The 26756-nt window shown below is 33.2% G+C and overlaps 4 protein-coding genes across 4 annotated transcripts; all 4 read right to left on the reverse strand.

Moving 5' to 3' along the window:
* Positions 1-451: 451 nt before the first annotated feature.
* On the reverse strand, positions 452-3486 carry LOC145036096 (ubiquitin domain-containing protein DSK2a-like). Its single transcript, XM_078984573.1, has 8 exons — positions 3138-3486; positions 1928-2677; positions 1674-1840; positions 1482-1595; positions 1330-1385; positions 1131-1159; positions 961-1050; positions 452-869 (listed from the first exon to the last, which is right to left on the reverse strand). Exons 1-8 carry the CDS (start codon positions 3376-3378, stop codon positions 721-723), a joined length of 1596 nt encoding a protein of 531 aa, XP_078840699.1. The 5' UTR covers positions 3379-3486; the 3' UTR covers positions 452-720.
* A 4575-nt stretch (positions 3487-8061) lies between these two features.
* GAUT3 (galacturonosyltransferase 3) lies at positions 8062-12215 on the reverse strand. Its single transcript, XM_078984575.1, has 8 exons — positions 11918-12215; positions 11052-11104; positions 10847-10907; positions 10712-10762; positions 10381-10638; positions 9974-10308; positions 8934-9879; positions 8062-8448 (listed from the first exon to the last, which is right to left on the reverse strand). Exons 1-8 carry the CDS (start codon positions 11978-11980, stop codon positions 8161-8163), a joined length of 2055 nt encoding a protein of 684 aa, XP_078840701.1. The 5' UTR covers positions 11981-12215; the 3' UTR covers positions 8062-8160.
* A 1442-nt stretch (positions 12216-13657) lies between these two features.
* LOC145035434 (uncharacterized) lies at positions 13658-14059 on the reverse strand. Its single transcript, XM_078983979.1, has one exon. It carries the CDS (start codon positions 14057-14059, stop codon positions 13658-13660), a length of 402 nt encoding a protein of 133 aa, XP_078840105.1.
* Positions 14060-23175: 9116 nt separating this feature from the next.
* KIN3 (Protein kinase superfamily protein) lies at positions 23176-25847 on the reverse strand. Its single transcript, XM_078984577.1, has 6 exons — positions 25610-25847; positions 24788-25137; positions 24375-24510; positions 24075-24217; positions 23853-23973; positions 23176-23772 (listed from the first exon to the last, which is right to left on the reverse strand). Exons 1-6 carry the CDS (start codon positions 25668-25670, stop codon positions 23333-23335), a joined length of 1251 nt encoding a protein of 416 aa, XP_078840703.1. The 5' UTR covers positions 25671-25847; the 3' UTR covers positions 23176-23332.
* Positions 25848-26756: the final 909 nt, after the last annotated feature.

Raw genomic sequence — 26756 nt, forward strand, 5'->3', positions numbered from 1 at the left:
CCCACAAAAAAAAAAAAATTTAAGATCTCATACTACATCTCATAACCAATTACCCGTCCAAGAAATGTATTTTTGTCATCCCAAATGGTATATTTCAATATTTGTAGTACTTATAGGTGAATGCACAAATATTGGATATTTTAGTTCAAGAACATCAATGTTTACCGATTAACTAAAAATGTGGGTTTCGTTTACTTTTAATTGCACATTATAACTCATTTGCCTTTGGATTATTAAACCACGAATTTTGATTTATAATACTTTATTTTTTTTATATGGGTTGGTTACCAACAATTGGCTGTAAAACTATAAGACCAACCATAATAATTAAAAAAGTTCAACCAACAACTTGTAAATTTACAAAGGATTCGAGTAAAAAGCTCCCACAAAATGGGAATGAACCTTTTTCAAATCATTTCAAAGATGAGTAAATCCATAAAGGAAAGGAAGATGATAAAAACAGCAATAAACTATGAAATATGTTTGTACATAAACATCAAAAGATTTGTTCAAGGGAGACCAATAATTTAAACTCCACCAACCATAATAATTCTTTCTAGTCTGTTCATTATTCACACTCCCACCCCTCAAAACACAAAATCCAACATCCTTCCCTCCCTTTCTTTGTCCACAAAGAATACCTTAAAGAAAAAACCAACTAACATTACATGCCAACAGGTCATCCTTAAATAAAACAAAAAGAATGCCACATCATCACCATCATGGACCAAAGTTTCCCAAAAGTCTCTCAACAGCAGCATGAACATTACCCGAAGTAGCACGTAACGCCCTAATATTCTCTTGCACATCAAAGAACCCCATCTCCTGAAGTTGAGACAGCTGAGTTGCATAAAGTTGCTCTGGTGCCACTACAAATTAAAAACAATAATCATCATCATTAAATAATAATAAAAAGTTTGAGGGGTAAAAACGTAAATTTACAAAAGAACTCAGACTTACCATCAGGGACATTTGGGACTCCCATGCCACCAGCTCCAAGCCCACCAAACATACTCATCAACATGTCTAATCCCATATTGTTTTGTGATCCTGCAGATTATAAACTTAAAATAATACTAAAACAGCATATGATATAAAAATTATTAACAAAGGAGGTGTCTAGTTTGTACCTGGAGAAGCACCAGTCTGAGTAGGATTCCTGAAATGGAAGGATAAAATGGTCATTTAGAAAAAGAAACAGGCCTCATACATATAAATACCAACTTAACTGGATCATTTTGGCACTTAGATCAAATCAGCTACAGTAAATTAAAAAAAAAAAAAAAAAAAAAAAAAAAAAAAAAAAAAAAAAAACTCATTTCCACTTACAAAGTTGATTGTGGTTGATTAAGCTGAGGTAGAAGCTGCTGTAAAGACATCATTTGCTGTATAAAATAAATCAAGTTATCATCAAACTCAAATTTCCATCACTCAAAGACAACAAAAAACAAACCAAAAGAATTACTCCACAACATGTATACCTGCATCATTTGAGGTGAAGTTAACTGACGAAGCACCTCTGGATTCTGCATCATCTCCCTCAACTGAGGGTTAGAATCGAACATACTGCGAAGTTGAGGGTTTTGACTCACAATCTACAAATTCATATCACCAACACCATTAAAAAATAAAACTATAAAAAAACTTCAATACCTCAATCATATATAACATACCTGCTCCATATACTGGGGATTTGAAAGCAAGCTTTGCATCATCTGAGAAACAGCTGGATTCTGCAACAGCTGGCTCATGTCCGGCATGCCACCTGTCCTGTCTGCCCCTGGTAATCCAAGACCACCTAACCCAGATACATTGGGTGCCCTTGTTGGCTGAACACCACCTAATCATTATCAACATACAAAGATATAAGATAATAGTTTCAGAAAAAAAGTCTTGAATGTGAAGTTTATTATTATGTCTTTTATACCAGAAGGGGCACCCCAAGGGTTAGGAAGTGGGTTAGAATTAGGAGCTGCAGAGCCTGGAGTTGTTTCAGGGTTGTTGTTGTTGTTGTTGTTAACATTAACAGCAGGACCCTGGTTCCCAAGTAAGGCTGCAAACGGATTAGAACCAGGGTCATTTGTGGTTCCACCAGTTGTTGTGGCATTCAAGAAAGGTTCTTGAACATTTTCATACATACGTCTAAGCATGTTGAAGCCTTCAGGAGATGATTCAATGTTACTCATGGCCCTATCAGTGTTACGCATCATCTCACGCATAAGTTCAGGGTTCCTTGCAGCTTCGAGTGTCTGTCTTAAAATTGCAGGGTCGTTGAGGATATGAGCAAGCTCAGGGTTTCTGTCAATGATTTCACGCATCTGAGGGTTGCTCATGATCATTCCACGCATGATTTCAGGGTTGTTTAAGATGTTTTGAACAGCTGGCATGTTCATCATGTCTCTCATCATGTTTGGGTTTTGGGTTAATTGTTGCTGGACTTGTTCAAATTCAGGTAGTCCAGACCCAAAGGGTGCACCAGAGCCACCAAGTCCACCAAAACCAAGGCCTGGAAATAGGGGTGCACCTGAGCCAGGACCGCCTAAGCCCAGCCCTTCGTTGGGAACACCACCTTGAGAACCAAGTGATGGAGTATTAGGGTTTCCAATGGCAGGAGGAGCATCAGCTGGAGCAGGAGCAGAACCACGCACCATGTGAATTGTATGATCTGCCTGAAGGCCTACAACACAAGATAGAAATATAAATGAAAAGTTCGGTAGTAAAACAAAATCATCAACAGTTTGTAGTAGCAAAAAGAGGACAGCGGTAACACAGAAGAGTAAACGATTATAACATGTTAGATCAAGGTTACTGTTTTTGTTTGGAGATGAAAAAAGTACTCTCTTTGTCTTCAAGTGAAATTATAGGTTTTGTTTGGGCGTAAGGGACTAAGGGAGTAGTATAAACAGAAAAGTAAACGATTATCAACAGTTAGATCAAGGTTACTGCTTTTGTTAGATTTGCAATGTACGGGTCTATAAAGCAGTATAGAACACTTTCAGGCAGATTGCAGATAACCTTTTTTTGGCAACATCGACACTTAATCGCAGCAATATAAGAATCGTCAACAAATTATACCAGATAAATTCGATAAGTTCTTCGCAAATCGAATAACGGAATTGATTAAGAAAAGTGTTTACCGTAACTATCTAGGGTTTGATCATCCTTGAGGATTCTTCCTTTATAAATCAACCTCTGTTGATTGGCAGGAACATCGCAGTTTTGAGCCAAGAGATCTTTGAAATCGACGACGGTTGATCCGAGGCTCGCTCGCACCGAGAACTTATTGCCGTTAGAGCATCGGATGTTGAGGGCGATTTCTGCATCGCCACCGTCAACGGTGGAGACACCCGTTTGAGTTGACTCTCCCTCGACACCCATTAAACAAAAACCCTAATACTAGAAACGGAATCCGCAATTCCACATAAACAAACCGCGATTGAAACGAAGTACTATAAAAGATTTGTGAATTGAGATGGAGAAGATATAGATGAGTTGCCAAATCGGTTGATTTATTATTAAATTAAAAAGGAAAAAGGGTCAAAATCGGTGAGCCCACATTCAAAAATTGGGACAACCCAAGAAAATTAATTTGCTACTTTTCCAAACAAAACATAATAATAATAATAATTTGATGGATTTGAGTAATGATTCGAGCTTATTGTTGCTTATGTTTAAATCAAATAAAGCTTTTGTTTGTAAAATGATTATATGTGATTAATGTTTATAATAGACATCATATGTATTTAATAAATTCAGAATGTGTGATTTCTCTTTCTTAATAGAATATGTATAACTTAATAATTATCGTTACGATTGCTCACTTTAGGGATGTCAAAAAGTTTCGTAGGATCCCGAACCCGTGGGGTCCCGATCTCGAATGGGAAATATTTGTTTAAAAAATCGGGAAAGGAGGCGGGGGCGGGGGCAATGTTAACCCCCGTTTTAGTTTCGGGGGCGGGGGCGGGGGTGGGTAGTCTCGTCCCGAACCCCCAATGGGGACCCCGTTAATATATTATTTATATTAATATATATTAATTATAAAAATATAATAAATAATAGCAATGATTTTGAACTTTCAAAATTCAATTAAATATCATGTTTTTAAGCTTATAGTATAACATTTTTAAGATGTTATAATATTTTTATTTTAAATATATAAACTTATGCTATAAATAACTATTTTTATCCAAAATGGTTTCTTTTAGCTCAAAAAATAACTTTTTTTAGCATAAACAATACCTTCGTTCGCCAAAAAAAAGTCAACCCAAACGGGGGCAGGGGCGGGGGCGGGGATGCAGAGATTAGAAATTTCGGGGACGGGGGTGGGGGAACAGAAAAATTTCGGGGGTGGGGGCGGGGGATGCAATCCCCACCCCGTTTACTCCCGTTGACATCCCTAGCTCACTTAGTATGATTTGGTCCTCCTCCGCGTCTCATCTTACCATCTCAATATCCCAAGCTCAGTCTCTCGAGCAATGTATTGAGTCGTGGACTATACTATTTGCTCTTTTATGCAATTTTGTTGATTTTATCATATAAAAGATTTGTTTTAGATATGTAACGATTATTGTTTGAATAAAATATTATATATTAGGTCATTAATACTAACCATTTTATTTCTATAATTAGAAAAAAAAAATGAGTTTTATATTAAACTAACTATTTTAGTTATTGAGAAAGTGTTAGTTCATGTAAAATAGTAAAATCAACAAATCATATCAAATATTAAATTACACATCACCTTGAGACGTACAATGTCATTGGAATTTCAGTAGATCCTTGTGCCATGAAGATTTGTGTTGAATAGCTTCAAATATTTATTGGATATTTTGTATTTAAATGGTGGTTGATATTCGTCGTTGGATCATTGTATCATGAAGTCTGGCCTAGAATAATTCTAAAAATTGCAAATCTGAGATAATTTAATTGGTAATAAGATTACAGTTGATTGTTTTTTTAGTAATGCCTTAATTATATTTTGCAAAGATACTTGTGTAATTGACTTTCATGTTGCAAGTACTTTTGATTACACTTGGTGGTGTGCCATTAATGTCTTGGGAAACATGTCAAGTGATTCGCAGGCAAGTCGTATGAAGTGGGTCACGTATATTAGGAAACATGTTCCATCTTGGGAAGTGAATCATAAAGACTTGATCGAGAAGATAATTTCAAATCATCTTGAAAATTTCACGTCAAAGTAATATAATTTATGGTGTGCTATCGTATTCTTAACTAGGTTTAATACTTATGTATTGCATGAGTAAAATAAAATAAAATTTTAAATATGAAAGAGTAAATATCAAGGATTTCTGGAAAAAAAATGTTTCAACTTCTCTAAATTGGAGACAGTTTGGATGAACGAGAAAATTAGATAGTTATGAACATAGGGTGTGACAAATGTACCTAAAGTTACATATTTATTATAATCATATAGTAAAGTGTATTGTCATAGGAGCATGTAATTCAAAGTCTTGGCCTCATATTCACATTCTCTATCTTTTGTATTACCATGTTGTTGAGTTGGCTAAAACTAGGTTTTTTGTCTTAGCTCCTTCAACTTCAACTTTTTTTGTTATTGAGCTTTTTATTCTTTTGGATGTGTTCCTCTTTTCTCCCCTTTTAATTCATCATCAGCTTTAGGATCCAATAAATGTAGCATGCCATTAATTGATTCCATGTTGTATTTAAGGATTGTCATGTGTTCTCTAGTATATGTTGCTTTCTCTACTAAGAACCCAATACTTTAGTTATATGTACTAACTATTAACTCAGTCTTAGACTGTGTTTTGCGTGCCACAGCTAGCTGATAAGCTAGTTTATTTTTCGAGCTTTTTTATGTTGTCGTGTTTGGTAAGCCAAAAAGTAGCTTATAAGCTAGCTTTTTGAAAAGCTAGTTACACTAGCTTTTTAGAAGTTTTTTTAAAATTTTCCAAATACACCCCTTAATTAATTATAGAAACACATATTCTTACATGTCCTTTTATGTAATTTTATATATTTCAGCTAGCTTTTCAGCTAGTTTTACCAAACGTTATTTTTTATCATCTAGCTTTTCAGCTATCAGCTAGCTTTTTATTTAACAGTTAGCTTTTCAGCTAACACTTAGTTTTTCAGCTAGTCCGCCAAACATAGCCTTAGACATCACTTTAAGCATTAAGAACTACAACTAACTTTGGAGTTCTCATTATAGATAACACTTAGACATCAAAGAAAAACTTTTTCTTGATTATCCATCTTTAACTCGTCACTCTATTCGAATTTTGAACTTGGATTTGAAATTAAAGCTTTTGATGAACTAACACCAGTTGAACAGATGTTATTGAAGATTTCTTTAATCAAGTTGTTTTCCAATAACATTTTCTCCCTAATGGTAGTTAATTTCTCCCTTCCATGCAACAAAATAAATTTGTCTATTATAGGTGGCTTCTCTTTAAGCAAATGCACAGATTCTAAACATTTGAAATGGTTGTTTTGTGCAACATCATGCATGGATGTCTCTCGAGATTGTCAAATACCAAGCGAGTTCTTCCTCAATGCTCTTGGCATACTTTTCAAAATCTTCTTCGAAAATGAAATTGGAAACATAATTATTACTAAGAAGACTCGTGAAGTTGATATTGAGCTACCGAAAGAGGGCTATATTGCAACACGGACCTTACCAACTTCTCAATGTTTTTATAGTCTTCTGTTTTAACTTTTTCCTTTTCATATGGACTTATAAATAGAAAGTCATAAGTAAGTTGCATTAGGGCATCTACAAGATTTTATAAAATTCAATGGATTCTCACATCATATTTTTATATTCTATACAAATCTATTAATTTATAAATAAAAAGTTATGAGTATGTTGCATTTTAGTGTTTGACTAGGACTTTACTTGATCATGGAAACAAACTTACCACATTTGTCAATTAAATACGTAGAAGTTCCACAAGGACATGATTTCTTAATTACCTTAGTCTATCTAAATTTGCACACTTGGAATCAACGCTTTGATATTTTCTTAAAAATTGTTTGTAGATTTTTATCATGAAATTGGGAACCACACTTGTTATATATTCGTTGAACGTTTTAGTGCTTTTATAATATGCATAAAATGCATTTAAACTAAGAGCCTAAAGTCAATATTTAGCTGCTTAATGATTATTATACAACAACAAAGATCTTATCAACCTCTCAATGAGTGATTTTCTTGTCTTTCATTTTATCTTTTTCTTTCTAGATAGACCTAAAAATATGAAGTTGAAAGTGACTTGCATTAGACTTCAAACCAACTGAGCTAGAGCCTGGGGACTACTAACTTATATTATAACTTTATTTAACTAAATATATTTACAAACGAACCATGGCTTAGGTCCAAGAACTTTTAACTAAAGTTGAGTTACTAAAGATCTAATATTGGTTCGATATGGTTATTATATCCAAAAAAAAAAAAAAGAGTTCGATGTAACCTAATAGACCCAACTAATCACAACTCAATTCTAGCTTATGTTTTATGGTACACATTAGGGTTTACTTTCTTAAATTGAAAAGTTTATTGAATGATCGAAGATTGAATTGAAAAGAATACAAACTATTCTTGACACCAAAGGTCAAGATCTCTCCCAAGTCCCAAAATGATTTCTCACAAAATACGTTTCAAGATACCAATTTCCTGATATCGACCTCCAATTAATACTTGCACAAACAGACCTAATCTAATAGAATGACGAAAATGCCCCTGCCTTTTTACTTTATTACATCAACAAGGCTTTTGAGATGCCTTCAACATCACGCACACTTGACTAATGAGTAAAGTATTCTACACGTAAAAATCAATGACAACCTTTTATAATTTTCTTAATTTTAAAATATATTTTTGGTTATTGGTATGTAGATTAATGAAAATAACTTTTATTTAACAAAATGACAATAAAAGCAAATTTCAATTTCAATACTCATTAAACCAACATTTTTTTTTTTCCAATTTTACCTTAAATTTTACTCGTTATATGATCGTTAAAAAACATAAGATTATCAAAACAAAAGTCAAACATCAGAAGTATAAAACATGCGACTCCATCCCAAATATGTAAATCATATTATATGATGCTCATGCTGTGCACAAATTGTGTTACATTTAATTCATATACTAAGAAGCAAAAATGTGAGACAAGAATATCATGATAACATGAAGCTGTTAATGTTACAAAGTTGAAGATACGGATTATCAAACTTCACATACCTTGACCAATAAGACCTGTACTTAGCAATCGCAAGATCTAACCATGGTTTATAGTTCCCATTATAATGTACCACAGCCGCATTCTTAATCTCACTTTGGTTAAGAGCCGGGTCATATCCAAGCCCCAATACATGCCAACTCCTTTCCAATGGATGCGTCAGGTTATAAAATGTTATCAGTCCAGGTGGCAACGTCCCAAGCTTCCACAGAGTCCTTTCCTCATTCTACCAAAAAAAAATAAAACCAAATATTTCTTAGTTATCAACATCAAAAATCCACCATTAGGCAGTGTTTTGTTACATGGGAAGCTTTCTAGGGTTGTTTTCGATGATCAGGATGTCTTTTTACATAGACGAGAAACCGAGAGCGAATCTTTGTTCCACCTTTTTTGGTGGGACAAAAAGTTAAAAGTTTCGTCTCACTGACATTAGTCTTGGTCCCAATCCAATGCAACTTGTTGTCTGTCCTATCTTAAGTAACAAATGGGATCGAGACTAATATCAACGAGACAAAATTTGTAAATTTTTTGTTTCACCCGAAAAAGTAGAACAGAGATTCGCTCTTGGTCTCTCGTCTATATAAAAAGACATAAATGCCCTTCTCATCCTGATCATCGAAAATAGCCCTAGAAAGCTTGACTAGTAAAGTCATGTCCTGTGTAACAAAACACAATCTCAAAGCGCGCATATATAATAATTTATTGGTTTACCATATTTTGCCAGCCATGATAAATTCCAGTGATATCGCGTTTCTTCCACTCAATCAAATCAAACATATTCATCCCAAAAGCCCAACCACAAGCATACGGATCAAAATTATCCGAAATTTTAGGGTTAGAAAAATTCAAATACTTATCAAAGCGATGAAAACTCTCCTTACACGTCTCCACAGCACCATTCACCATCCCTCCCAAATCAACACCCCACAAAGGTGTCAAATCCTTCTGAACCACAATATCATCATCCAAAAACAATATCTTTTCCAACTTCGGGTACACTTGAGGAAGATAAAATCTCAAATGATTCAACATCGATAAGTACTTCGGGTTCCTATATTTCAAATTATCCGATCCAGCTGTCAATGTCGATGTCTGGTGCGCCTTAAAATAATACTCCTTCATCCTAGAGGATTCAAGCTGACGAAGAACAGGGCAATAAGAAGCATTTAACCAAGTAAAGTCATCCACATTTTGAACCTGGATCGTTGACTTTCCAGGAGGGTTGACCAAAAACCACATCTTCATGGCTGCAAAGTTTAACTTATCTGTCACAATATGAAAAACATGTTTTTCAGGCTCTTTCGCGTGTAAAACAGTCGAATTCACAACTACAGATGTTGCAAGGACGTTATCGGAAAATATCGCGTAGTGGTATAGATTTGGATCTTCAAGATTCTTGCTTTCTGGAAAGTTCTTTTCTTTTTCACTTAGCAAGAAATAATCTGTTGTGAGAACTAAAGGAAGGCAATGTAAGGGTTTAGGTACAGTTTTTGCAGCTAATTGTGTTAAAGATGCACTCTTTTTCTTCACTTCTTCAACGTTTGACTCTGTTGACTGAAGCATAACCCTTAATTTTCTTGCCATTAAAATACAATCATAGAATTGGTCTTTTGCTAAAGATAGAATGTGTCCCATTTCTTTAGCCCGGTCAACCGCACTGGTCAACACAACAAAACCCAAATAAGAAAAAGGAGAAATACATTTGAAAGTTTTAGTAAGGGTAAAATAGTAAATTGAGAAAATAGAAATACCTTGGGTTAAGTTCGCTATCGTAAGTGGCTTCTCCAATCGCTTGTTGGCTTCTTTTGGAATGTTTAATTAGGGAATCATAGATTCCGGTTGCATTTTTGGCTTTTGCAATACTTGCGTAAGCTTTTGCCATTATGATTTGGTCACGCATGAGTTTAACAGTGGAATCGGAATTAGGGCTTTCATATTCTCGTCTCCAAATACTGTATTTAGCCTTGACATGTATGTCAAAGTTTTTAGCACGTTCAATGGCAGCTTCCTGCATTTGAATGTCCCTCTTTTCGCCTATTTGGATCAACTCTGCAGTTCGACGATCCCTTCTTTCCTGGCGTAAAGCCTACAACGGAATTGGTGATTACCATCGGAAAGGGAATCGGTGATTACTATCGGAAACGGAATTGGTGATTACCTGACGCCTGAGCTTTGTTGGATGCACAGGAACCGATGGTTTATGCGGTTGTTTGTTTATATCTGCAAAAAGCTCATTGTTGGCTTCAATTCTTGTGTCAAGCTGATCTTTTAGTGTATGTACCTTTGACTCCTCTTTGACCTGATTGTCATCAATGGGATTTTTCCAAACCCATGAAGGAGATAAATCTTTGGACTTGATGGTTTTAATACGTATGGCACCAGAAGTGTCTGTGTATGTCACTATTATGTCAATATCCTGCATTGGATTACAAAGAGAGTGACATCATCATTGATGAGCACCATTAACATAACTAAATGTGGTTGATTACCTTCTCCACTTGATGGCTTCCAGCTGTCACAGAGCTTGTGTTAGCTTGTTCCTGTATATCCAAGAAGAAACTCATAAGTTGCATGAAATAAAACTGATCTGTTTTCTGTTCTTCAAGGTAAGGTGAGAATGGTACCTTCTTATCTATACACTGAGGACAGTCAAATAAGGGTCGATGACCATTAATCTCTTTTTGACTGAAAGAGCAGAGAATACAACATGATGAAGGTATAACTTATACGTATTCAGTAGAAAAAGTTTAAACAAATATAGCAACATTTATATGTATAACAGTTGGAAATTATAATGTAAAAAACAAAGCAAGAAGATTAGCATCTTACATAGTTAAAGTGTCAAATGCATCTGCTCCAACTAAAGAAATGTGAATTGGGACCTGTTTGTAAACATAAATATAAAGGGATTGTTTAAACTTAAGATACAATATACCAAAAAAGGGAATGTTATACATGATTAAACAAGACAAAAGATCATAGGCAAATTGGTCGTTAATATTTGCTCCCTATCATAAATGGTAAAGTGAAATAAGATAGGTTGAAAAGTGAAAGTGAACAGGCTCAACAATGGCAAGAATCAAACTTTTTAAGGGGAACAGATAGATAGCTTGAAAAGGCCTTCATCTATGACCCAAACTAGTTCAATTTATTATCATCTCTCTGTCCACAGAAATATCATTCCAAGTAGTAAGGCATGATGCATAAAGTCAAATCTCCATCCCTTTTTCCATTTCATCATTCATTAATTTATACTCAGTCCATCAAAATGAAATAGAAGTTTTACAGTTTCCAGTAAGGCTTTAGAACAAACAATAACTAAGATCCTTAATCAGTCTAGGCTTGGGTTTGGGTTACAAATGAGAAGTTCAAATTTGATGATGGATTACAAACCTATAATAAAGCAAGTAAATGACCACCATTACCATTTACACAAGTCCTGTAGACAGAAAATGTTGGTGCTCGGTTTGTCACATAACTAGTAGTACTTTTGCTAGTTTCACAACAAAAATCAGGGTGTAAGTTACTTAAAGTAAGGTTAGCAGCACTCAAGGATCCCGAACCAATTTCAATTATTACTTGAGATTCGTAAGTGTTAGAGATCCGATTTTCAATCAAAAACCCTAATGGACAAAATGTGATACTTTAACTATATGTATACAAGAATAAGTTGATTCAAACTGAAAATTAATTACCAGGAAGAAGAATATAATAACACGACATGGAGAATTTGTTAATATTCTACATAGAGCTTTCATGGCCGGTTGCCTGTAGAGATCAAAATGTTTCCGTTTTCGATCAGATCGAATGTTGCGTCCGCATCAGGGAGCTATCAGTATCTCCGATTCTGTAAATCATATGTTACCCGAAAAGGATACTCAGAAACGCGTTAACGTGTATACCCGTGTAGCTTATTCCGATTACATGAACGATGAATTTTGGTAATTATTTTAAGAGAGAGAGAAAGATTTAGCTATCATGAATTTTGTACTTAGACCCAACGATGGTTTAGGGTAAATTTTCAATGAGTCTTAGGGAAAAAAAATATTAATAATCTTTGATAACAAATATATTTTGAATTTAATTACGATAATATCTTTTATACTTAATATTTTTTATATATACCCTCAAAACACATATTAGAAATTCCAAAAAAAAAAAAAAAACATTTTGGAATATCTCTTGATACTAACAAATAAATCTTATTTTAGAGTCGATGATTTATAAATTTACTTTGTATACATATTAGGTTGTAAGATTTCTGTATTATATGGTTGATAAAAAAATATTAAATAGTAAAATATAAATAATAAGTATTTTTAAAATAAGAAATAAAAAAAGTTATTAATTGTAATTTACTATCACATTTATTAAACTACACTCATTAGCAACCTAACTCAACCAAATTTTTCTAATAAAAAACTAATTTCTTTCTCTTCCATCTATACAAACAAATCCAATCTAATTTTTTATACCCATTAGCAACTTATTCCAAATCTATCTTTATTTGAGAATATATAAGTTATTTTTATTTTTCTTTTACTAAAAACTACTATAAATATTAAAAATAAATATTTTATTTTGAAACAAATAAATTATTTATTTTAAACATAAAATTAAATAAAAATAGATAAAAAAAATATTTTACATTCATGAAACATATTTAATAAAATAGATAAAATAAGTTACAAATACAAAAAATGCAAACTACTAAATTATTCTTGAGTGCTAAATTTGTTTCCATATATGCTCAACCAAATCGTTTTTTAGAGCATTATAAGTTTCTCTATTGCGAACTTGTGTCACGTTGGTCATATAACTGGATAGATCTCTAATTCGTTGAGTAGAGTATTCAAAAGATTCTTTGTATTCTGTAGTTATAAATTATGATGGATCATAATAATGAAGGTATGTGTGTTGTTCATCCTTAACTATCATATTATGAATAATGATACATGTAATCATAATTTTTCCCATAATATCTTTATCCCACACAAGACAAGGGCATATTGACTTGATTATCATATTATGAATAATGATACATGCAATCGTATCTTTTCTAGCAGCCTTTTGATGTTCAACGAACAACTTGTGTTTTCGAAGTTGTGGAGAACTTATTGACTTGACAAAGGCACCCCATGAACGATATATGCCATCAGTGAGATAATAAGCCATATTATTTTCTCAATCATTTACAATGTAACTCACCTTTGATGCTCGACTTGCCAAGACATCATCAAAAAGAGGAGATTTTTGGAGGACGTTAATGTCATTGCACGAATCTGGTGTCCCGAAGAATACATGTCATATCCATAAGTCATACGATGCAACAACTTCCAAATTTATTATTGTCATACTGCTTCTGCCTGCATATTGTCCAGCCCAAGCGGTGGGGCAGTTTTTCCATTTTTAGTGCATGCAATTAATACTTCCTATCATACATGGAAATCCACAAACTTTACAAGAGCATCCCTTGTCACAATCTCATTCATTCTCAGATATCCAGCAAGTGCATCTGTTGGTGTCCTATATGCCAATACCCTCATAGTTTTAGTACATTTATGTATTGGTGATAAACCTTGTCTGTCTGTGACATCATGTCTTTGTTGAAAATATCGTTCATTGGCTGTAACAGCTTCTACTATGCAGAGAAATAGTGGTTTTCGCATTTGAAATCTACCACGAAATTTTGTTTCACCATACGTTGGGTTGTCAACAAAGTAGTCTTTCATCAAACGTGCCTCACCCTGCTCACATTCTCGATCACAATACCTCCTTCTTGCTCTAGGATGATCTCTTACGTTCATGTTTGGCATGCCTATGAGTAACTCACTCATGATAACATCAAGTTGTCGATTTTGTTGAGCAACTCGTGCTTCCCATCATCATATTCATTCACATTCGATGAACCGGAACCATCTGATGAGTTTACATTATGAGACATTTTTCAAAGAAATTAGAAATGCAGAATTGGAGGTGGACATGAAAATATGTAAGTGTTGTACTCTATTAATATAGGAAGAATATTGATTTTTGTTTTTTTTTCAAATCTTAAATAAAGATAATGCTAAAATAGTTTATCTAGATAAAATCCAAGGATCCAATAAAAAGACGACACATCACAAAATCTTAAACACATAAGATAATGGTTGTGACAACCCGAAACTTCTACCTAGTACAATTATTTAAATCAATCAAGTTTGGACTCGTTTTGCAATCTTCTAGCATTGTTTAGAGTCAAAATAGAGTGTTATCTTCAAGTTAGGGTGTGGAAAAGGGTCCCACAAGTTCAAATACTTCACAAAATGGCCATACACTCCATCATGAGGAGTGTACGGCCATACACCCCCCCTCTGGTCGTACACTTTGAGCTATAAATGGGGTACGTAGCCTCCATTCAATACTTTTCACCTCCCCTAGACATCAACACGTTTTCTCTCAAGTATCAGCCATCTTCCACTTCTAGAACTTCAAATTATAAGTATTTCTTTCTCCCATTTGATGATTCATTACACTACCTGGTAAGAATCTATCATTTCATGATTCAAGTGTTCTTCAAGAACACCAATAACACCAAACACATCTTCTAAGTTTTGGACCCCAAAACACCCCCAAAGGCTTCTACATCGCAAGTACTCATTCCCATGCTTGATACTTACTAGTTATGACTTTAAAAATCGTCCAAAATCATGATCATCAAGGAGTGTACGGCCGTACACCCTCATGTGGCCGTACACCCCTTTGTTTGATGCATATTAGCCTCTAAATCGGGTATAGACTTGCAATAGCTTGATATAAGCTAAGAACCCTTGAATTTTTGCATGAAAAATGCCATTTCATATGATTTTCAAGTGTGTACGTCCGCACACACCAAGTGTAGCCGCACACACACTTTTAGGGGCCCAAAATAGCATCAAACTTCCTTTCCGGCTGAGCAATGGTCAAAACACTTCGCTAGAACATTCCTAAGGCTTGGAAACACATTTTGGCACACTTCATAGTGAGTGTGCGACCGCACACACACCCTGGCTGCACACTCTGGTTGTACACACACAAAACCCTTGAGTTTGTAGCCTTACACTCCAATATAGGGCCATACACCCCTTATGTGCAACCATATGTGTTGGTAACACTTAATTCTAAGTGTTTTATGTCCCTAAGGCGTGTCCCTATCACCATTAGTGGTTATATACATTAAATGTATTCATATATGTGTAATTATATGTTCATAGGATTCGTTTGAGCTCAAGACTCCAATTGACACCCAACAATCCTATATCGATCTTTCATTCGAGTTACACACTACAAGTGAGTTCATACCCCTGAATCTACCTTTTAAATGATTTTAAATGCTTTTATGGAGGGAATACAAGTTGAAACATTATAGTTATTCTATCAATCACATGTGATTAATAACTAGAACAAATAGATAGACCTTCTTACACTTTCAAACTGTGTTATCAAACAATTATTTCAAAACATCTTTATCAAATCCTTTTCAAACAAAAACTATTTATTCAAAATCTTTTACTTATATTGTCCAAAAACATGTCTATATAGATATAGTTATATAAGTAAGATTGAAAGGACTTAGGACTGATAACTCGCCCTATTTCCTGTTCCTTGTTTGGTTATGGACTTAGAGTATTCGGTTGTTTGTCCGAGTGTCGTTTGAACCTTAGTTATATATTACGTATATGTATATAGATAAAAAAAAGCTTTTATTTCAGTTCAATACGCAAGCAGTTATTCAAACAACATTACTAGTAAACTATAATAGGTATAGTTTAAGAGATTACTACTCATTATTACTAGTACAATGAAACATACAAGAGTCGGTTCACTTATGAGACGGTACAAACTTACTATTATGAGAAACAGAAAGAACATACTATGATGAGAAACTAAGAGAACATACACTATACTATACAAGAGAACATACTATATACTAGTACAGAGAGAACATTAATACACTATAACTTACTATACAAACACTAGAATACGATAACCAGAATGTGAAATACTATTTCATGATACAACAATACATTGTTGTATCACATTGTAACCAGAGTCTCCTGGAGGGAGATCAGGCATTGTGTGTATAGATCTATATGGGACAGACACACCCACACCCCGACTGCTAGTTACAGTCCCAGCCGGTAAGGCCAAGGGGTGACAAAATTTCACCTCACTATTTTATGACGCCAGAAGGTCGTCAAGTAATCAGTCTTCGATCAGCATGGTTACAAAGTAATTCACATCTAAACCTTTAATTAGCCAACTCGAAATTAAAGGCAATAAGACTCGCCAAGGAGTATGGTACATTTAATACGACCTTGAGTCTTCATTTTTACCATTTTATAGTCAGCAGTGTCACTGTTGAGGTAGAGAACAATATTATCCTAGTAAATGATAGGAATAAATGGGAAGAAACATACTTTTGTACAGTAATGAAGTATTACTATATTTTCCCTACTATTGCAAGTACATATGTAAACATTACATTTTCATACAAAAACAAACATGTAGAATATTCGAGGTTTCAAGGTTTCAATACAAACATTTTGAAGTCTTTAATTAGTAAATGAAACTAAATACTTATGAACTCACCAACATTTTATGCTGATACTCTCTTTCAAAATAACTTGTATTCTCAGGGAACCAGTAAGACGGGTACACCCATGCAGATTTTGAAGGACGAAGTGGATCCAAGACTCGTATTTATTTTGATTATACATTTTTGGTGTCATTTAAACTTACAAAAGAACACACATGTATTTAACTATTCTAATAATGCAATGGATGTTGTTGCTTGTTTTTACTATTATGCATTGTTATGATACTGTACATGACGTCCTCCACCCTCGAATGTTTTCGCCAATTTGGTATGGGGGTGTGACAATGGCTGATTTTCTAAATGATAAGATTATACTCACAACTCTGCATTCAATAAAGATGATAATGACAACTTTGTATTCAATAAAAACATACTAGAAATGAGTAGTGTCTTTGAAAGATGATAATGACAATTATGTATTCAATAAACATGATAATGACAACTCTTCATTCAATAAAATATATTACAGGTACAATAAAAATATGAGATACAAATACATAATAAAATATCTTACAAATACATTAAAACATGAGATACAAATACAAAATAAACTATCTTAGAAATACACTAAAATCATACTGAAAATAAAAACATACACTAAATTTGAATTAGTTTCCATAAAACTTAGACATTAGAAAACGTTTCATGTTTTCTTCTTCAGATGACAAGTACTCCTTTTGTAAGAGTGTGCTCAAATGCAAACTCTGCATCTTCACTAGCTCTCTTTCATCTATTTTTTCTCTCTTTGTTGATCCAAGTCGAGTCTTTTTTTCATCACTTCTACTTCACTATCTCTACTAATCCTCATTGCACGAAGTTCTACAACTTCATTAGAAGATTTACCCTTTTCTTTTCTTTTAGCCGCATCTCTACCCGTTGGACGTTTAATTGTTGAACCGGTAATATTTCCCCCTTCTGTGTTGGATAGGACACAATACTCCCCTTCTTCAGTAGACCTTAATCTTTTTGTGCTACCACCACTTTCTTCATCACCCACTTCATATTTAAGGCATGATCGTGTTGCATCAAGATCTAGTTGTAAATCCCATTTTCGATGTTTACACATAAACTCACTAAAAACAATTGTGTCATTGAACTTGCTTCCATCTGTCTAATTTATGAGCTTCATTCTCAACATCTTTCATACCCATTCCATTTCTTATTTTTCTATATGCTTCTCGGTAAACACCAACCCATTTATTGACACTTTCATTAAGTCATTTATAACGACCTTTCATTTGAGCTATGTTCCTGTTACCAAACTTTTCTGGGTTTTCCGCCTGATTTGCATCATATAGCTCCTTCACTCGTGCCCATATTGATGTTTTCTTTTGGGTTTTTCCACGTCTCTCATCTTCACTAACAATAAAATATGTTGAAATTAAAGCGATATCTTCATCAGTATCCCATTTATCACCTCTTGGATTTTTTCTAGTATTTTGTGAGGTTTGAAAATTTTCAGTGATAGGAAATTGATTGGGATTTACGAAAAACTGTGAGGTTTCATAACTTTGAGATGTTTGTTGTAGTTATTTGTGAGTGATTATAACCCTGATATCGATTATGTCGTGTGCCTGCCCAACGTTCTTCAAGCATCATGATATGTCAAGACATTTGTCACCACAGACTCATCGGTCTTAGTTGTTGGTGATTTGTTATCATCAATGTTATTTAAGTGTAATGGGATTACTTTGTTGACCAAAAGTGATGTTGATAAATATTAAACAAGTAAGGAAAGTGTGGAGTACACACTTATTTAAATTTGATCAAGTATCAAAGTACACTGTCATTTAGGGGCGAAGCCCCTAAACGAACGGGGATCCGGGGGCAGCGCCCTTAGGAGCGGGGTCCAAGGGGTGACAGTTTTAAACTGTCATATGACAGTTTTCAGACAAAGATCTAAATTCAGTTTTTGGTCTCATTTCTGGTACCCACAAAATCATATCCTCTCATTCTCTTTCTTTCTCTTTGATATAATCTGACTCTTATCCAATTGAGAATTTGGGAGTACCACCCATATACTTCGATTAGAAAGTGATTATCACGATTCTCATATTTCCAAGTGCCACTAAACCATATATTTCCAACATTAGCTGTAGCAAACAACTATATGTGTGAATTGTCAATACCATACATATCTATACACAACTATCCCGCGCATTTAAGATTTAGGTTACAATCCAGGACTTATCCCGGTACTTAATTAGTACTATGAAGAAAATGTCTCACATAACCGTTCAATGTGATCTTTCACCTTGATGATTTTTCTTAGAAGATGGTGAGTATGCGACGAAAGATCAAGTGTGGAAACTAGAGATGAGTTTGAAGTTTCAATTTTTCTTAGGATTCAAGTGCAACAAGTGTAAATAAAAGATCAATAAAGGATGATGGTAAAAAATCTTGAATATTTGAAAGATTTCAAGGAAAAACTTACTTAAACTCTTGTAAAAGTATTGGAAGAACTTGAAGCAAATGGAGAGAATATAAGGGTGAAGGATCAAAGTTGAATTTGTGTTTGTGTGTGATCTTAGTCGAGATTTATAGAAGGAGAGGGAGAGAGTTGAGTTAAATGTTGGTGTTAAAAGTAAGATGCATGAAAGGGTATGAATTTTTGATTAAAATACTCAAGCATAAAAATTTTATTAAACAAGGCCAAAAGGTGTGTTGATGGTGTTGGGAATTGGAGGCTAGGAGAGGACAAGGGAGAGATTTTGTATCGTTTTTACAAAAACAACATGCCACTTTTATATATTTAAAGTATTTTATAAAAGTGTGACAATTATGTTCTATAATTATATGAATTTAATAGATTTAATCACTAACAAAAATGTTAATCAATATAATTTATAATAATATTAAAAATCATATAATTTAATTATTTCCCAACTCGTTATATAAAAATATAAGCGTCTAAGCGTGGTAATTTTCGAATTCACTGTATGACATTTTACCGGAAAAATAATCAGAGTATAGAATTTAATACTAGATCATATTACTCTCTATAAAATGTGTTCCGATATTTTATAATAACCGCACAAGGCACGCTAAACACATTTAAAGCCTTTATTCCGGTGTATTATTTGCCGTTTCAACGACTGAATTTTGTAACTTTTGAATGCGAACTTCGTTTTCAACGTTCTATACGTCTACAGATTCGTAAACACAAGTACATCGTGTTACATATATTATTTCTACCAAAATAATATTTGTGTGATTTATCGAATTTTGTTGTTAAAATATTATACATAATTAGAACATTTATTTGATAATTGAACCAAGATGGCGTATGTAGTATTATAGTTGCCAATAATACACTAGGAGGTTATGAAAGTTTACACATCAACTCATTAACCTAAATTTACGCTTTGGTTGACTTTTGGTTACCAATTTTGATGGTTGTCACACAGAAGTAATAACTAAATATCGAACAAAAGTATATGGTACGGTACTGATTAGGTTCGAAAAGTAGATTTTAGTTTGAACTTAGATGTGAGAAAAATATTAGAACTGTTACCGAACTAAAAGTATTGAAACTGAAATGACATAAAAGTAAGAATCTAATACCAAACTAATATATAAGATAGGGTATATATTCGGTACCATTGGTATTGTTGGTCACCCCTAGTTATAAAACCTAATAGATTATTTGTTTGAGTTAAACTTGAAAACAAACTCTTTAAAAATATTGAGTTTTGTGTTTGTAAAATAAGAAGAAAGCACTCATATTCGGTATCAAAACTGAAATGATATAAAATAAGAACTGAATACCAAACAGAAATATAAGATAGAACACATATTCGGTACCATCGGTATTATTGGTCACCCCTAGTTATAAAACCTAATAAATAGATCTGTTGTTTAAGTTAAACTTGAAAACAAAATCTTTAAAAATATTGATTCTCAACTTTGTAAAATAAGAAGAAAATACCCGTGCTATGCTCGAGGAAGCTTTCATTTTTTTTATATATAAAATTTTTCTCTATCATTGTTGATTATTTTCTTTTAATTTAAAATTAAAAAAAAAAAAAAAAAACTAGTAATGTTTTTCTCAATTAGTCGAAAACAAAAGATACTGCTAACTGAACTACAATAGCTTTGTTTATTAATTATTATGAAAACCTTATTTCTCTGTAATATAATATGTAAAATCAATGCCTTAAATGTTTTGAAATTCGTAGAGCAAACATCATTGTCACTACATCAACTTTATAAGTTTTTTATGAAAACCTTTCTATATTTTGTTTTCCCATAGATATTTAAAAAAAACGAGCAAAAATGATTCCTACAAGATCCCGTTAATTGAAAGTAAAACTTTCTTTTCAACTCCTCAATAACTATTTTGTACAATGTTTCAAATAAAAGATTTTATATATCACGATTGTGGTTATACAGATATGGTTATTAATATTTTCTTTATACATTTAACTACCAATCTTATTTTTTGTATATTGCAGTCATTATTCTTTTTTATTTTGTACACATTTTACAATTAATGGCTAGGTCAATAGAATTAGCCTTATCACATATATCATGTTAAAATTTCTAAATCTTAGATGTATCCATGTAGTTTCTCTAAAAATCCACATATATCCTTTAGTGATGGTTAAAATTTCTAAGTGGTAGATGTATCGATGTAGTTTCTCTAAAAATCATTTCCATAAATTCTCATTCTTTGGCTTGCAGATTCCTACAAAATTTAGATGTTGTTTGCTTTTTATATACAAATCTTCATTGACATTTTCTGTTTGTGTCGTGCACCGTACAGATTACGCATAGACATTAGATTTTGCAGACTATTTGTTTTTTGAAGAATACAGACCTAAAAAGGTTTATGCGTTCTCTTATTGGCATAGATGTGGACCATAGTCTTCAAACCTCTTCAGATATCTTCTAACCTAAAACATATATATATATATATATATATATATATATATATATATATATATATATATATATATATATATATATATATATCTTTTGTTTTTTGTTTTTTTTTTTAAATTAGATTTATTCCAACTTTATTTATGATAAACAATTCGAAAAAAAAATTACAATACTTAAATAAAAAAGGTTCGACGACACAATCATGACATTTGTGACAAATTTATAAATAAATATTTAATTACAATAATGGCCATTGAAATTATTTATATAGATAGGGAAAAAAATCATAAAATTGTCTTATTATACTTTTTGTGCAAAATTTTATAGAACCTTATTTATGCGGTATCATTCATTTCTTGGGAAAAATATTTATGTTCAGTTTTTAATTGATTTAATTGAAAAAATAAAATGAAAATTTTGAAAACTTTCATTTAAAATCAAAGTTTATTTTTATACATTTTATGAGTTAAGTTCTTTTATCCCTAATTACAAGATTTAGGTATAAGTTTCCGACACAAATTGTTGGTTTTTATCAAATATATACAATAATTCGTACAATTTTATTTTCACTTTTATACAATAATACATAAAAGTTGATCTGCATTTGTTAATTATCTATAACAAAGTCATAAAACTATTGAAAAGCTCTTTTAAGTTTTTTTTAATCAATTTAATTAGATTTTAGTTTATTCTAACAACATGCAGATGTTAAAAACAAACAATCTTCTTTCAGATTGCAGACATTTGATCCATCTCTTCTACTGTAAAAATTTTGTTTAGAAAAACCCTTGAGGTAAGCACTGTCTATTGTAATCACTTATCTTCCGTGGTTATAAAAGTAGCAAATGATTGGTGTTAGAATGAAATGTATTAATATTTTAAAATTCACCCGCATATGGTAATGAAAATGAAACTTATTAGGGATAAGGGAGTAATTCCCTCCCAACCCACTCAACCTATTGTTATTTTTATCTTCTCTCTCTTCTATTTTTTCCAATCCACAACACATGAAAATCCTATATTTTTCGATTCATTCTTCCCACTAAATTAAAAAAAAAAATACAAAACAACTAAAATACAAGTTTTAAAACACATAGTACAAGACAAAAAGAAAAAGAGAAAGTAAGAGGAGGGAAGAGGTAAACAATCCACCACTCTTAACCTAGTGAGAAGGGAAGTGGTGTCTTGGAGGTACGAGGGACCTCCCCTCTTTTGGCCATAATTGCATCCCCCCGTCCCCTCTTATGCAGCCAATTCTTACAAAGAAATATTCAAACCAATCCACCAACTAAATCTTCTGTTATTTTATCTTTGCTTGATCGTTACAAGCCACAAGTCCTTTTTGGGGAACACAATATAGTGATGTACATTTAACCGATAGCATATCCAAATAGTACACTATAACTTCTAAGAGAATAATAGCAATAGCCAATAGAGATATATAACGATTCATAAACACAAAATATTTCCTCAATTATATGTCATTTATAGATAACATTAATCGACACTTTCACAAAAATACACCACATATATCAACTTATGTACCTCAAAAATCAGTTATAACAACAACAACAACAATAATAACAATAATAACTAATACTAATATATATCACAACCCCCTTGGTGAGCCCTGTCTCCCTCGACTTACATCTTGCTTGACATGAAGAGGTGATCGATGATGCAAAGGCTGTTGTCGATCATTTCTATAAGAATTATGTATTCGAGGCACTTTTGGCTTTTCACTAATACTATCAGCCTTTTCAAGTATTGCCACCACTTCTTGCATCGATGGCCTCCCTTTTTGTTCTTGTGCAAGGCACGTGAGGGCTAATTGGGCCACATTGGCAGCAGCTTTTGATGGGTATCTTCCTTCCAAACGTGAGTCCATTATATTCTTTAACTTCCTTCGGTTGGCTAAATACGGCTTCACCCATTGCACTAAATTTTGTTGGGCAGCCGGGCGGCTCTGGTCAAGTGCCCGCATGCCCGTTATCATCTCCACTAATACAACACCAAATCCGTACACATCACTCTTCACATACAAATGCCCTGAAAATCATAAAACAGCTATGTATATAAATATAATTATATATATATAACCTCAAAAATATTTTAAACACACTATTTACCTGTGGTAACGTATTCAGGGGCAGCATAACCGTATGTACCCATGACCCGTGTTGTGACATGCGATTGACTAGATGATGCCATTTTAGCAAGCCCAAAATCCGATAGCTTTGCATTATAAGACTGTAAAAATGGAAAATAAAAAAAATAAAAAAACCCTCTTAGTGATTAGTGATTACGATATCACACTTGAAAAATAGATAATTTTGTTGTGATGAATTTACCGCATCAAGTAATATATTTGATGCTTTGAAATCTCTATAGATAATTTTTATATCCGCACTATGCAAAAAAGCCAGACCCCGAGCCGCTCCTATCAAAATCTTGAGCCGTAAATCCCATGGAAGCGGTTGAACTGTCGAGCCTCCTGTAAAAGTAAAATGCTATAAATAGAAAGAAATGAAATCCAAAGTACAATTCTATAATTGGAAAGATTTTTCAAAGTGCAATATGCTAATAAGAAAGAAAAAAAAAAACCACGATGTTAAAATAGAAAGAAATGAAAGTACATTGTTGTTTCTTACTTCCGAAAAGATGATTCTCCAAGCTTCCTTTTTGCATGAACTCGTATACAAGAAGAAGCTCTTTGCCTTCGTAACAATATCCCAAAAGCTTCACAAGATTTGGATGTGAAAGCCTTCCGAGAAAATTTACCTCAGCCTGTTTGAAAATTAACCATCATTAGCAAGGGTAGTTTTGTCTTTCTACATAATGCCAAATGCTCTTAACAGAAAAGATTCCATGTGGGGACAAAAGTAAGCAATTTTCAAGTACAAGAATAACCAAATCACATTCTGTTTGCACTAATTTTGCATCCAACAACTTATTATATTATTGAGTGGGTGCTTTTCATTAACCATGTTTATTCCCTAAAACATTCATATGTCACATGTGTGATATGATGCACATGATGTACATTTCCAACAGTGTAATTTACCTGCCACTCTTCGATTCCTTGCATACTTTCGGAATTTAATTTCTTCACAGCGATTACAGAACCAGTTCCATGTTTTGAAATCGATTTCTCTTCGATCCAGCCTTTATGAACCTTTCCAAAACCACCTTCGCCTAAAACTGTATCGTTTCTGAAGTTCTTTGTAGCAGATTTGAGTTCAGCAAAGGTGTATATTTTAAGATTAGGATGAGGCAAGATCTGGCCACCTGGTCCAAGATCATCGCCGCTGCTTGCCGACCAAAACTGGCTGTTCCGGGAGACATTGCTGCCACCCAGCGATGACGATAATGATGAGCTTGTAGTATTGTTAGTGGTGACAGACTGTGAAAGCCCTGCGATTGTATCACCATAGTCTCGATTAAACCAAAACCATTAATTGAAAAAAGAACAAGTAGTTCTGAAAGTACTAATGGTCGATTCGATTGGATAAAATCATTAGATAGCAGCAATTAATTGGTTTTTGAAGAAAAAAAAAGTGAAACGGATTCATGCGAATTGGGGGAAATTCCTAAAGTGAAGTAGTACTTTAGATGTACTTGAGCTGAGAATATATGCTGAGAAATTACCAAAATTGAGATGAAATCAATACGAGTTTTACAGTAAGTCAACAGAATATACAGAAGAACCCACAAACGTGTGTACTAAGTTCAATAAAAAAAGGGGAAAACGATGGATCTTTTTCATGATAACGAAGATATTAAGATGAAATGATGCAAGTTTAACAGTAAGTCAACGCTCGACACGAAACCCACGATGATTACGCTATAAATCTGTGAGAAAAAGGTGAAGATTTCTCTTTGGTACCTGAACTGGGATCGAGAATAGTGGTAGGAACTTTATTATGTGAAGAACAGCAAATCCCCATGATTAACCCCCTGATATTTCCTCGATTTCCTGTGGGGGAGAAACCAGAATTTACGAAGGAGAGAGGTGAAACCCAGGAAATGGAGTATTGGTGAGGATTTCAATTTTCAATATAGGAACATATGAAAGCTGTTTGGCTTTCACCTTTTTCTATTTTAAGATTTCCTTGACCATGGACTTCAATGCAGGATTATGTAAAATACGCCTACTTTAATTTTGGAATTTTGTGGTGGGTGTGGGTGGAATCCGTGAAAAAATACAGAATTTATTTATGTAGGACATAGAGGCTGAATTTTCAGTAGGTGGTGGGGAAGAAGACCAAGTCAAAGGCCAAATGCCATGGATGATATATGCTTGGTTGACATTCTTTCCTCGCAATTTTCAAACATCACATTTGAGTAAAGACTAAACCTTTATGTACAAACAAGCTGATTTCTTTAATCAAAACTTGTCACTAGATTAGGTATTATTTTGATATTGGCTACGTAAAGTATGTCAGTTGAAACTCAATTAAAAAACATATAAGTCACTGCATAAACTAATTGAAACTCATTAATTTAAAAACATATAAATTTACATAAACAAATTATTAGCTATTGAAATTTGAATCCACTCACATTGATAACAGGTATGTACTTTGGTTTATTTATGTATAGAACGTCTGGTTTATGATTACTTTTATTATAATTTTTTAAATTTAAGTTTTATTTATTAAAATGTCATACTTTATTTTACTTACTAATATTTTTTATCAGAAAATTATTCTTTCAAACAGACTATCCAATTATAACTAACTAGATTCGTGGAATACGTATAATTAAAAGATAATAAAACAAAAAGTGTAATTTTTTGCACTTAACCCTTACAACCCTTACATTACGAGCCTAAAATATGAACGAACCAACATTAATTAACAACACTAAAATCACATGTGAATTAACCTATAATTAACATCACTAGAATTACATGTGATAAACTTTAAAGGCAACCCAATTGATTAGTCACGCATTTTAGTGGCTGAAAATGATTTTCTTTAGGGCCGTAAACGAACTAAACGTTCGGCGAACCGTTCGTGAACTGTTCGGCG

This window comes from Lactuca saligna, chromosome 3 (assembly GCF_052625555.1).
Source record: "Lactuca saligna cultivar CGN05327 chromosome 3, ASM5262555v1, whole genome shotgun sequence".
NCBI lineage: Eukaryota > Viridiplantae > Streptophyta > Magnoliopsida > Asterales > Asteraceae > Lactuca > Lactuca saligna.

Excerpts from the sequence above, each read along its gene's own strand:
- LOC145036096 (XM_078984573.1), bottom strand. The coding sequence starts at position 3,378 with ATGGGTGTCGAGGGAGAGTCAACTCAAACGGGTGTCTCCACCGTTGAC. Across the intron at positions 1,596-1,673 it reads ATCCCCAGTATATGGAGCAG|ATTGTGAGTCAAAACCCTCA; the intron begins GTATGTTATATA and ends ATGAATTTGTAG. Across the intron at positions 1,160-1,329 it reads AATCAACCACAATCAACTTT|GAATCCTACTCAGACTGGTG; the intron begins GTAAGTGGAAAT and ends CTTCCATTTCAG.
- GAUT3 (XM_078984575.1), bottom strand. The coding sequence starts at position 11,980 with ATGAAAGCTCTATGTAGAATATTAACAAATTCTCCATGTCGTGTTATT. Across the intron at positions 11,105-11,917 it reads TTATTATATTCTTCTTCCTG|GTCCCAATTCACATTTCTTT; the intron begins GTAATTAATTTT and ends GTTTACAAACAG. Across the intron at positions 9,880-9,973 it reads GATAGCGAACTTAACCCAAG|TGCGGTTGACCGGGCTAAAG; the intron begins GTATTTCTATTT and ends TGTGTTGACCAG.
- LOC145035434 (XM_078983979.1), bottom strand. The coding sequence starts at position 14,059 with ATGAGTGAGTTACTCATAGGCATGCCAAACATGAACGTAAGAGATCAT.
- KIN3 (XM_078984577.1), bottom strand. The coding sequence starts at position 25,670 with ATGGGGATTTGCTGTTCTTCACATAATAAAGTTCCTACCACTATTCTC. Across the intron at positions 23,974-24,074 it reads CAAATATATTACTTGATGCG|TCTTATAATGCAAAGCTATC; the intron begins GTAAATTCATCA and ends CCATTTTTACAG. Across the intron at positions 23,773-23,852 it reads CCCTGAATACGTTACCACAG|GGCATTTGTATGTGAAGAGT; the intron begins GTAAATAGTGTG and ends TATGATTTTCAG.